The sequence below is a fragment of the Danio rerio genome, chromosome 9 (genome assembly GCF_049306965.1).
Source record: "Danio rerio strain Tuebingen ecotype United States chromosome 9, GRCz12tu, whole genome shotgun sequence".
Lineage (NCBI taxonomy): Eukaryota > Metazoa > Chordata > Actinopteri > Cypriniformes > Danionidae > Danio > Danio rerio.
Window position 1 is genome coordinate 40,358,965 of NC_133184.1, and position 13,888 is coordinate 40,372,852.

Sequence of the window (13,888 nt, forward strand, 5' to 3'; positions counted from 1 at the left end):
TGCAATGTCAGATTGTTCCAGTACCATCCAACCCTAAATGAGGTGTATATATGTACCAGAGGGTTTATTTTAAAAGACATTTCAGTGTTTTGACCTACGGTAAAGTTTGTAAAAAAAAAAGTTTAAAGTCTCTTATGTTTTCCAAGGCTGCATTTATTTGAAATCTTGTTTCAAAAGATTGTTGTGGAATGTAATTTTTTATTTAAATAAAATAGGTGAAAATGTGTTAAATTGACACATACAGCTATTGTTATTTTTAAACCACTTTTTCAGCATAATCATTAGTTCAGTCTTCAGTGTCACATGAGTCTTGTCACATGATCTGTGATTATAGTTTTTTTCTTGAATTAGAGAATAATCATTTATTATGCTTATTATTATTATTTTTATTATTATTATTATTATTATTATTATTATTATTATTATTATTATTATATTATTAATCTTGAAAAAGTTTTTTTTCTCATTGATATTTTTGTAAAAACTGAGATGCATTCTACATTTCAGGAGTTTTTGAGGAAGGGAAGGTTCAACTTTTTTAAAATCATTGTAAATGTTTTATTGTCACTGTAATTCAGTGTGAGAATTAACAGTTTCTGTAGATTTACTTTATTCAATAGATGTTGGTTTGAGTAAAATACAATTTTCACTTGTAGTTATATTCTATACATTTTTGATATCATTTCTTCCATTTACAATTTTACAAATGTTATCATTTAAAAGATGTCTATCTTCCAGAAAATGACAATTGGTCAGAATAGCAAATGTTTTCATATGTTGCATATTATGTTGCATAATAATCAGGTTTAATCAACCAAATTGTGATTTTTATTTCAATTTTTAAAAAACAAATTTTCTTCTGAAGTTAAAACATTAGCGTTGTGTTGCCAAAAAAAAGTATAAAACTAATCATCATATCTTATCTTTTAAAAAAAGATTTACAATAAAAAAATGTTTTTAGATCAAATAAATGCAAAACACATTTGTAAAAATAATTTGACCAGTGGTGTGCCATGATTTTTGCTATTAAAGGGATTGTTCAACCAAAAGTGAAAATGTACTTAGTATTTACTCACCCTCAAGTGCTTCCAAAACTACAGTATATACACGTTTCTTGATTATTCTAAACACCAAAGAAGATATTTTGAAGAAAGCTGAAACCAGGTAAGCGTTGACGTCCATAGTAGTAAAAACAAATACTATGAAAGTCAATGGTTTGAAAGAAAGAAACTTAAACAGGTTTGGAACAAGTGAAGTTTGCTTACATGATGACAGTATTTTCAGATTTGGGTGAATCTCTTTAAATGAACATCCATTGAACTGTTATTTTATTTTTCCCATTCGATAATCTTCAGGGTAACACGGGTGTGTTTTTGGGCATGCTGCTGGTATCATTGGTGGTGCTGGTGGCCTTGGTCACAGTGATGTCTGGTGTTGGCGTGAGTGAATGTTGCAGCGTGGGAAACGGGGGAGTTTACTCCATGATCTCCACTGTGCTGGGAGGCAGGATTGGAGGAACTGTGGGACTCCTGTATGTTTTTGGACAGGTGAGCAGCTCGTGCCTGCATTATGTTGCATGTTCACAGGATTATATGCTCAGGGTTGTGCTGATACCGATAATAGTATAGAAAATACTCATCAATAATGCAAAAATTGTGTCATTGGTATTGGTGGGAATTTTCTAATCTAGTATCGGTATCAAAACAACACTCGGGTATCGGTTCAGTACTCTTTATAAGCCGATATCCTTAGCTCAGGTATTGAAATCGGTACTGGGAAAGAAAAAATGGTATCGGAACATCCCTAATAAGGAGTTTGATGACAATTATGTGTGTCTCTCTCTCTCTCTCTTTTGGCAGTGTGTGGCTGGAGCGATGTACATTACAGGTTTTGCTGAGTCCATTGCTCAGGTGTTGAGTTTGCAGAGCACATGGGTTGTGAGGGGCATATCTGTGGCCGTTCTGCTCGGTCTGCTTGGAATTAATCTGGCCGGGGTCAAATGGATTGTACGACTTCAATTGGTTCTGCTTGGGATTTTAGCAATGTCAACTTTGGATTTCGTCATCGGAACTTTTAGTCATCTAGATCCAGGTAAGATCTCTTCAAGGTTGTTGTTTTTGATGCACTAGTATAAGGGTTCTAGTAAGGGTAACACTAGCTTTACATTTTATTGCATAACAAGGTTAAATTGAAGACTAAATTATCACAATAGATCCTCTTTTGAGAAGATCAGTCAGCAAGACAAGAAAAGTATGTGTAATAATTAGCTTCTGGAACAGGTGTAAATGTGTTTATGTTTTTGTTAAAATTCAAAATACATGGGAAAAATGCAGGGTTCTACACAATTGCTTTCGTTGTCCCAACACAAGTCAGTTAAGTTAACTTAAGTGGATTGAACATAAAACTATTAAGTTGTTCTTTAAAAGCTCTCAAGAATTGTGTAGTTTCAACTCTTTTTACAGAAGTTGTTTGAACTTTTTGGAGTGTAATACTATTATATTAAAGAAATACAAAAAATAAAAAACAGGCATTTTCCTGAACTTTCCTATTAATAAATGGTTTAGTAAAAGATTCTTGCCCTGCAGTGTTGTTTTCACAAACCGCACTAAACTACTTTCTAATATTGACCGTCTTTCTTTGCACATTTCCTGGCAAACCTGCTGGACGAGGATATCCCGGTTCACGTCATTTTATGTTGAGCGAAATTCTGAGTGTTTTATTCCTTCAACAGCACACATCTGTATGCAAATTCTTATATTTATATGCAGAGTAATGTTTATTTTAGGGTAATTAAAAAATACAGGAAATGAGGTTGGTGTTGACAGAATAAATACAGTACTGTTCAAGTATAGCATTTACATTAAAAAAGTTAAAAGACATTGTTTTTACTGTTAAAAAGTATTTCTTAAATGTAAGACTGCTGGTAGAAAGGTCAGTTTTAAAAGCAGTTTTTACCTTCAAAAAACATTCAGAATAAAAAAAGAAATCTATAATCAATCATGGATAATGTGGGACTGAAAATAATTGTAATTCATTTATTTGTAAATGGTGCCTTTCTGGACACCCACGTTTGCCTTACATCAAGCATCAAATTAAAACAATTAATAAAACGTTGCCAAACAAAAGTTTTAAATGCATGGAGTTGCAGGTACAAACACATCATGAGTATAAAATAACATGATAAAAGATAGGTCTTGAGACGAGATTTAAAGGTGTGAAGATCATCAGTGCTCCTTTGTTTCAGGGGAAGCGAGTTCCATAGTCAAGGAGCTGTGAAGCTAAAAGATGTGGCTCCCATTGTGCTCAATAAAGTGCGAAGTGGCACCATGGAGAAAGTTGGCTGATCTAAGAGTGCAAGAAGTATCAAAATATCATTAAAATAGTATTAAAATATCTTTAAAAGAAAAGTATTAAAGAAATATACCTTTAAACAGTGAATTTGAATAATTATTTATTGAATTTTTTTTACTAAGAAATGCAGCTTTGGGGAGCATAAAACATTTTTTTAAATGCATTAAAATAGCTTACCAACTTGGCAACTTACCAACAATAAATCTGTATGTCAATATATTTAAATACTCTGTGAATGTAGGTATTACTGCATTTTTCAGCTATAGGAAACATCTTACCTGCCTTTAACACTTGAACAACCGTGTTTATGTAAATATATTTAAATAATGTGTGTGAGATACTCATCTCTGATACTAATCTGAAATGGTTTTAGTATTGTCAATATTATGTCTATTGGGATTAGTGATCTTGAATAATGTCAACATTAATGCTGACTGACTTAATGTGTGTACATCTCAGTTACATTGGGTTTATCTAAATAGTATCAGTATTAGGGGCACTGTAACATGAGCTCATATGTCCTGACAATAACTGTCCAGTAGATGTCAGGGTAACATAAACGTCCCCAACTATGCTTTTCTAAGTGATTTGAAATGTGCTGCAGAAAATATATGATATGATTCATTTATTAATATATCTTTTGTATCAGATTTCTTTAAAACAATTTAATCTCAACAATCAATGCAAATCAAGATTTTGCACACTGAGTCTGAGTTTATGGTCTGCACTGACAATATAAACAGCTGAATGTATCTTCTGTGAGTGGTGCAAAAGGCCACCAGGGAGTACAGGGTCTCTTCCTAAAATAAACACAATGATAGAACTCCAGCACCAATCATAATATGGAAGTTGAAGGAACAGGAAGGGTGAAATGGTTTGTCTTCCTATTATATACTCTCATATATAAACCTGGACCTCAGTAGCCAAAATGGTTTACCTGAATAATTATAGTCAGTGAGATTTTTTAAATATTTTAAATTCTGCATTAAGTTAATGAAAAGTAAAAGTCAAGACATTTAATAATGTTACATATGATGTTATTATTAGAAATTTATAAACGCATGTAAAACACTTTAAAAACACACACATATATATATATATATATATATATATATATATATATATATATATATATATATATATATATATATATAAACATTAAACTTACATTTAAACAATTAGACATAAAAAAAAAAACAACAACCAACAGTCATATAAATAATAGTTAAACAAAAAATAAACATGCATTCCCCCAATCAACCACCCACCAGTGCTATCCAACTAAAGATACTAAAGGCATAGTTAACATATCAGTCAGTTAGAATAATAAAATGTTAATTTGTGGAAAGGAAATAAAAGGGGACCAAATTCTTTCACATAACAAAACCTTGTCTATTAGGGATATACCAGATTTGTTGCAGATGTAATGTACGTTAGGATTTTAATACAGCAAATAAATGCCGTTCTTGCGTATTTTCAGTGTCACGTTTTCCACAGAATATAAAGCATCATACTTGTTTTGAGCCATGATAATATTAACAAATGTATAGTTATTGCCAAATTAGCATATTAAATAAAATTATTTCTGAAGATTAGAGTACTGGCTTGCCAAATTTAACACCTTTTTAGTTTTATAGTAGCTATAGGGAAGGTGGAAGGCCTTAGTCGGCTTGGTTCTTTTATTATTAAGGGGTTGCCACAGCGGAATGAGCTGCCAACTTATCCAGCACATGATTTACGCAGCTGATGTCCTTCCAGCTGCAACCCATTTCTGGGAAACATCCATACAGACGCACTCACACACACACACACACACACCATGGACAATTTAGCTTACCCAGTTCACAACATTCAATCAAAAGCAAAAATCCTACTTAACTTTGAGTATATCGGGGCCTTACATACAGCCTACAAGTTCTCCAAAAAAAAAAATTAAAATTTATTATTTAAATATAAAAATAATCCTTAATATTGATTTTATTTTTTTTGTTTAGCAGAAAAAAAGGTCTGAATTAAGTGATTGATGACAATTTTCAGTTTTCGATGAGCTACAACTTTAAGGTTATGCTCTTACTCAAATAAACCTTTCATTAGGGCTGTGCAATAATCGAAAAGTCATCGAAATCGACATTCAGAACCTATAATCGACCTAATTTTTTTAGAATGATTTTTTCAATTATTTTTTTTTACTGAACATGCAGTCCCATGACCCCGCTCTGTTAAAGACTGAGGCGGATTTATATTTCTGCAGCTACATCTGATCTCTGGTCAAGTGGGACGATAGACCCATTTTTGAGCCTTACTTTGCTCTACATTTACGATGATTGGAAGCTGTGCTGAGATGCCTTGAGACGGCATTTTTTCCATTACATTACAAAATTTTCATTTTTACTTTTAATATAAAAAACACTGATTATAATAAATTTTTGTTTTAATAGTTATTTATTGATTTATTTTCACTTTTTTGTAATAAAAAAGACAATGTGGTTTTGTTTTAGGAAATGTGTGTTTTAATTTCATTTGTTTAATGTTAATGTTCAATAAATAATCAGATAGTAGATATTGTGTGTTTTCTTCAATTATTTTAAAATCAAGTAATGCACCCTTCATTCAGAAATCTCTCACTTGTAATATTTGAAAATATTTACTGTACAAAACGTATCAGTGAACAATGAGGGAAAAATATTTAAAAAATAACTAAATAAACTAGTTGTCCATTAAGTGTTATCAAGTTAAAAAGGTCAATTAATCAAGATTTCGATTTTAGGCCAAATCACCAGCCCTACCTTTCATCTAAATATAAGAAACAGAACAATTTTAGTTTTATTTTGTAAACTGCAGTGACATTTTGTCTGAATTTTAAATAAAAAAATTTAAAATAAAAAGTGCCATGTTATGCAATATATATTAAATATATATATTAAATATTTTGATTAATATTAAAATATAATGAAATATTTATATAAAATAAATAGCAAAATAATATTATTCCTACTCTATTTAAAAAAATTAGCTTAAAGTGGTTAATAATTTTGACCTCAAAATGGTTTTTAAAAAATTACAAAAATATTATCAGACATACTGTGAAAATGTCCTTGCTCTGTTAAACATTATTTGGCAAGCATTTAAAAAATAAAAAAAATAAAGGGGGGCTAAGAATTCTGACTTCAACTGTATGAATTGTATTGTAAGTGTATGTTGTATTATTTTTTAATTGTTACGCTTGTTACAACTTCCTGCTCGGGGACAACAGATGTAAATTAGCTTTATAGCTAACTCTGGCACAACATATCATGTTGTACATTGTTCCTGTATAAATAAATAAATAAATAAATAAATAAATAGTAAAACTGTCATTTGAAATTAAAATATTCCACATTCACATGTCTAATACAGCATTCAAATGTTTTTACAATTAACTTCAATAAATTATTATTTCTATATTATTAGTGCTTGTTATTAAAAGTATCAAATGAAATGTAGTCTGCTTACAGTCCAATGAGTTGTTCAATCATTCGAAATTTCAGCTTGGTCATATTTTTCAAATTGTTTAGATGTGCTTTCATACATTTGTGCTGTAAAACCATAATGCATTATAGTAAATTTTAAATAAATGAGTAGTATACTTGGCACAAGTTTAAATAATACAAGATTATAATAGCAACTTGTCAGCATACAGAAATGTATGTGTGACATCTAAGAGTCATTCGCTCTAAAGACAAGCATGCAGGCATTCTTAGTTCATTGTAATTTTTACTTTTTTTTTTTGGCTGCCCACTTCAGACGAGGTCAGTATGTACTTTCACACTGAGTTTGCAGGAAATCCATCCCAACTCTTCCTGTTCTCCTGATTACTGGCTTCCTGTCCAGAGAGCAGGCAAGACACTCAGAAAGATGCTGCTCTCAGTCTCCCGCTGCAGAGAAAGTAAGACGTATTGGTGTGAGCATGAGGCATTAACCCCAAACCACTGCTTCTGTTGTGGTCATCTTGCTTTGGTCTCTTTTAAGAGCTGGTCTGAGGGGTGCATTGAGCACTGGCAGTGGGAAAAGGAGGTGCTGGTTCCTCCAGGTTTTTCCAATTAAGCCTTTGTGGTTATATTGTGATCTCACCATTGGCATGACTCCAGGGGGGTTGCACGGTTTAGACCAGGCGCCGCATGGGCGGGTTACCTGCCAGTGGCAGGAAAAAGGAGCTGCTGTGCAGATGTGTTTACAATTTGATAACGCGGTTAATCACGTAGTCAAGGCCAGGTGGTCAGCACAAGGAAAGCTTCATAACCATTACGATATAGAGATCCCAGCACGTCCGCATTCCTTGACAATTTAAAGGGCATGGTTCACACACAAAAATGCATGTTTTGTTATTGCTAAGCTTAATGCCTTTCTTTTTTTCTTTGCAACAAAAAATGCTACATTTTAAAATGTACCATGCATGGCCACTCTTTTATAATAAAAGTGAATGAGGACTGGGGGTGTGGGCTTTTCAAGGGAAAAAAAATGTCTCTAGCAAACAGTAAATAAAGTGATCTGAAGGGGTCCTTAGTGGAAGAACATTGGATGTCCTGCCAGACTTAATGTAAGTTACTGTACAGAAAAAGCAAAAATAAAAGTCGCTAAATGATAATCATGTCAACAATGTTTATGTCATGCAATAATTAACTTATTGATGGTCATCTCAATGTAGCAGCATTTTTACATTTGTTTTAAATCCTTTTTTAATGTACCCTATTATTATTTTGATACAGTAAAAAAAATACTGTTGTCAGGCAGAGTTGCCCACATTAAAGGTGCTGTATGTAAGTTTTTGACTCTTCTAAAGCATAAAAATACCATAATATGCTTACAGATATTTAAGAAACATGCGTGAACATTCTTGTTTATCTGAAAAAAAATGCTGAAGTCAGATATTCTGCTTTGAAAATAATTTTTCTGTGCCTGAATGTCTGTCTTTGTTTTGGTTATTTTAACCCACCCAATACCAGTTTGGCCAATTATATTTCAGCACCCCGGCCTGCCTTGTTGGAAAATTCATTTATTCATTCAGAAAGGCTGTGAAAGCATGTATCCGTGACCGAAATGTGACCTCTGGTGTATAGTTGCAGACTCCGAGATGCAGATTCAGAGCTCCAGATGAAGTTATTAATTAGCAAATAATATAAATATTACGAACGTAAACATTAGGTGAGCAGGTTACATTGTAAACCCGAGTTCTAACAACACGCTACATGATGAGATTTGCAGTGATTGGCTGTTTGCACCATATGAGACACGACAGAAATTTAAATACAGACATTCAGAAGCATAGAATATGCACTCACTCACAAAATGGTAAGGTTTATTATTTAATTAATACACATTAAAACTCTTTAACATTATTAAATGTAGATGCTGAATCACTGATATGTGCTAGTTTTGAGTCAAAGTTCTAAAGTCCAATTTTAATTTTAATTTTTTTTATTTTGAAGATCTGAGGTGAACTATCTGCTGCTGCTTTCAGTAGTATGGCAATAAATGTCATATAAAATAGCATTCAACGCACATTATTAGCAATTTAACATTAAATAAAGCACATGATATGTACCTGAGGTGATCATTGTCAGTTTTCTGTTCACCTGTGAGAAATAGAAGCCGTTTGTAATATATCAATTTAAGGTGTTGGTTAGAACAAAAACTCCTTTTAATATATATTGGTGTGTCCTTGCTTTTGTATAGAACACTATTAAAATTAGCCTTGTTGGTCCTCAATCTGGTAACCTGCCCTTGCATTCGTTTTGATCCAGGAATACAATACCTAGTTCAACCACTGGGTGTCAAACTTACATACTGCACCTTTAAAACTAGACATGGTGCCTTCCAATTTACTGCTGTGTGGTTAAATCTAGTTTATTTTTGTGTTTTGTTTTACCAGAAACAAATGCCAAACATATGTATTTATCACAAAAATAGCCAAAATAAAACTTAATATAATAAAAGATGCAAGAAAAATGACAAAATCACTATATTGTTTAAAAAAAAAACACCCAAATTGGCTACACTGTTACATTCATGTGTTTTAGGTAATGTGTGGCTTTCGAAATACCTCTGAAGGGAGGGTGCATGGAATTTTGTGCTTTCAGTGCTTGCTTGCTATTGCTAGCCTTTCCTGTTTTGTATATCCTAGCTTTAATTGGATTCAATTATTAATTGTGGGGAATAAACTGACATTAATTTCAGTATGTGCTGAAAGTCTACCCCTCATGTGAGCTGGTAAATCACTGTGATCAAATCAAGTAAGATTCAGATCAGTTCATTATTTATTTTTTACCAAATATGTTTATTAACTTTTGTGCAAATACAGCACTAAACACATACAAAAATAATACACTGTTCTGCTTTTTCAAAACTAAGAACCAATGGCTATAAAAACATTAGAGTTATTAAAGAACACAGTAAATGTAAAGACAGTTAATTAAATTAATTATTAAATGACAAAAAAACTAACCATAAAAAAACAAATAAATAATAATAAAAATAATAAAAAGGTTTATACCTCTTCTGCTTCAAGATCAATAAAGTCAATATATTTTTGTAAAAATATTTTAAAGACCTTCTTAATGAAAATCTAATTTTTTTCCAACTTTAAACGCACACACACACCTGTTTGTTTCCACAGGAGAATAAGCCTCCTAGCCAATAATGTAGTGAAAGCAACAATGCGCTGTGTTGTTGTAGGCAAATTTGGCCCAAAAGGAATTCAGAATAATGCTGTGGGTGCTGATTTGTTCATTTTTTTTCAAAAGTGTCAAATATTTAGACAAAAAAACACTGTCAGTCTTAGACAAGACTGAAACATGTGTGTGTGTGATTTGCTGGAGAGTGTTGACAGCTGTTACAAGTATTACTTCTATTTGGGTTTATTTTGGCTAATCTGGCATTAGTGTAGTGTGCTCTGCAAAAAATCTTGTGTTGCATTAAACTGTGTCATGCACATTTAGAAGAACTGTGTACAAAATTGAGTATATAATCCCATTCTAATTCACTGATATTGATCCCCAACTCTTGTTCCTAGATCAGTTGGTTTTTAAATTAATCATTGAGGTCATTTTAATAATTGATTAACTAAATAAATCTGACCATGATCATACACGAATAATGACTTAAAAATAAAAGATTATTCACCCTCAAGTGTGAGTTTCTTCATTCTGTTTTAACTAAAAAATATATATTTTGAGGAATGCTGAAAAAAATATAACCATTGACATAGCAGGAGAAAACAAATACTGCAGAACTCATTGAAACGCCTAGTATTCTGAAATTCTTGATGTTTTTATGCATTAACATTTTAAAAGTATAGTATATCAGGAAGGATGAAGAATGTGGTCACGGTTCCTAGGGAGTCAACTATTCTTCCTGAAAGGCTGAATAAAGCTTTGGGGCAGAGCACATACTGACACGTATCTTGGTTGTGAAATAATTCTTGGTAAAGGATATGTTTGAGTTCTACACCCATTGGGCACTAGTGTGCCCAGACACATAGCCAAAATGGCAGAGGAGTGATAGTCTTATAGTGCTGCTACTTAGTACTCCAGTGTTTTGTTAAATGATTTGAAAATATTATTGCTGGGAGAGATGAAGAAAATGTGCGCACAGTCCTCTCGAGTGCTCATACCATTGTGGTGAACACATTTGTGCTAGATTAAAAAAAAAATGAGAGCACCTCCTAGTTCTGTCCCTTCCCTCCTGCATATTACCACACAAGAGGAGCTATAAGAAAAGCTTTCCTACTACTGTACACTTTCTAGACTTCTAGTACACCTCTCAGACTCTGATTTTAGGAAGATATTGCTGAAATATGACAAGTAAAATGAATTTAATTGAAAATGGAGTCCTTTGACTTGTTTATCTCCTCATGGTACTCATGACTTCCTTGACTTCCACTCGTATATTCACAGTAGTTATTTTTGTAAAGGTGTAATATTCAAGTCATGTAGAAAATATTCTATTCCTCGGCTTTAAACTCAAAGGCACTCTATTTAAGCACCCAGAGTTGGACAGGAAACTGACATGCGCTCATAGTTTTAGGTTAAGGGTGTTGACCGGGCTCACCCACATTTTTGGCCCGAGACAAAAGAGCAGGCAGGAAGCAGATCCGAGTTCTTCACTAGCAACGTCCACATCATCACTTCCTCTTCCAAATCTTCAGATCAGAACTCTCACTATAAATACCCAAAGTTCAATTAAAATGTGTGTAGTGGTGGTCGAGAGGGCAACAGTAACGGCCCTGCTCTTATCCTGAGTCAGCACAGCCTGTTCTTCATGCTTTGTGCTTTGTAGTTTGTTCGGATTTCTGTCTATTTCTCTTTCCTGCTATGCATGGCCCTTTCTGTTTAAAAAAAAAGAGCCTATTACACAATATTTGCAGTTAAATTCTTGTGTTTGAACAGCAACTGTTCACATGTTTGGAGTTAATTTTAGAAGAATATGTACTGCTCAAAAAATAAAGGGAACGCATAAATAACACAATATAACTCAAAGTGTTCCCTTTGTTTTTTTAGCAGTATATTATCCTAAGCCTTAACTTTCTGTACAGAGAGGTCATGTTTTGATTTGTTTAGTTTGTTTTTGGTTGGTCTCACGCAGTCATGTGATGCGATTTCGCTGGTCTCCAAGCTTGAACTTTGCGACGCATCGAAATGCTAAATTTGTCAGGTAAGCTTTTGTTTACGGTTTGTCACATCCGCCTGTGTATGGATGGAAGTCTATGGGGCTAAAATGCAGTGTGACCATGGCCTCAAGATGAGTTTACTTCAGCCATTACTCTAGCCTTCATTGATTCGATGATTTTTCATAAATCATCCTAAATAATGCTGATATGGCTAGATTTTTTTTTTACTTTTGGCTAGAAGCCTATACAGTATATGTAGACCATTGCCTGATTAATACTGTATGGTATCATTTTATCATGATTATGCTATCATACACTGCATGTGTTACACTGTTAAATAAACAGAAATAATGATAATTATTGCAATTTTGCAGCTTAATTTTATTGTGCAAACGTATTTGCCGGTAGCTAGCTCTCTATAACTCTCACATGGTCACCCACTGATGCTAACGCTCCATTCACACGGGGCGTCAGCGTCAACGCTTCTCATGCACATTGAATGGGTGACATCAAGCATTGCCGAACTGAATAGTGGGTCCATGCTCGCTACAGAAGTTGTGAATTTATCAACTTTTCAAGTGCCAATGGAAGCGTCAGCCAATCAGATCGCTTTGTGCAAATTACCCAACTCAAACAGAAACCGATTGCAGACTTGTTTCATTGGCTGACGCTGCTATGACGATCGCGTCAGCCCCAACTTCAAACATGCCCTCCTTCAAGTGTTGATGCTGAAACCCAGTCTGAATCAGGAATAAGCAGGGCTGCGCCCGGTCAGTACCTGGATGGAAGACCACATTGGAAAGCTAGGTTGCTGCTGGAAGTGAGCATCAACCTGCGTTCTGTGTGGGTCCTAACACCCAAGAATATTGATGGGGACTCTATACTGCTCATTAAGCGCCGTATTTCGGATGAGACGTTAAACTGAGGTCCTGACTCTGGTTGTTAAATATTCCAGGATGTCCTTGGAAAAGAGTAGGTGTTTAACCCCGGCACCCTGGTCAAATTTGCCCGCTGGCCTCCATTTTGGCCTCCTAACCATCCTCATGTCATAATTGACTAATCAGCTTGTGTGCGGTGTGTGTGGTCTGGCGCAGTTTGACTTCTGTTGCGTAATCCAGGTGGATGCTGCACAGTGATTCCCCCCAAAAATGTGTAAAGCGCTTTGAGTGTACTGAAAATCGCTACATAAATGCAAGGAATTATTAGCATTATTAGTATTATTATTTCAAAATTATTTATGAACAGAAAAGTTCAAAAGAACATTATTTGAAATAAATATTCCTCTGTGTTTAAAAAAAAATGTATGCACTTTTGTTTAATAAAAGTATTCAGTTTGTCGTATTGTGATAAAAAAAATGGTTTAGTCTTTCAGCTTGAATTTCACGTTTTTTGCCAATATGGTAAAATATTTTGTTTTTTCTTTTATTTGGTGAAAATCAGACTCTGTATTTGGGTCTAGGAGGAGTTTGAAAATATGATACAATTGTTATGAATGTTCTCAGCATGATCCAGGGAATTTAACAGTACAGCAAGCAATATTAAACATAAGTATTTAGCATTTTAATTCGTATAATTTTTGACCTCTAGGTGTCCTGAAGTCTTTTGAGTAATTTCTAGACATAGTGCCGAAATGCTAGTGGCATTTTTAAAATCTAAAATAGTCATTTGCATATCTTCTGACCACTATTTGGCTCTATGCTAAACCTGCACAAGAAATGTCAGGGCATTGACATCATAACACATACCAAGCATAGTCTGAATACAAATGATTACAAATAAGGTTACAAAGAATTTACAAAGGGGAATAAATATATATGCCACGTCCCAATACTATTCTATAAAAGTTTGAACTTTTTTGTAAAGCAAAAGTATATACTTTGAGTATGTAACAGA

The 13,888-nt window shown here is 33.5% G+C and overlaps 1 protein-coding gene across 5 annotated transcripts in view; it reads left to right on the forward strand.

Annotated features, from left to right (window-relative positions):
* The window catches only part of slc12a8 (solute carrier family 12 member 8), a 39,487-nt gene that overhangs the window by 2,996 nt on the left and 22,603 nt on the right, over window positions 1–13,888 (forward strand). For all 5 annotated transcript variants that reach the window (XM_073911399.1, XM_005167802.6, XM_073911397.1 and 2 more), the window contains 2 exons: window positions 1,356–1,547; window positions 1,860–2,091. In XM_073911399.1, coding sequence (XP_073767500.1) covers window positions 1,356–1,547; window positions 1,860–2,091 — 424 coding nt within the window. The remainder of the gene's footprint in view (window positions 1–1,355; window positions 1,548–1,859; window positions 2,092–13,888) is intronic.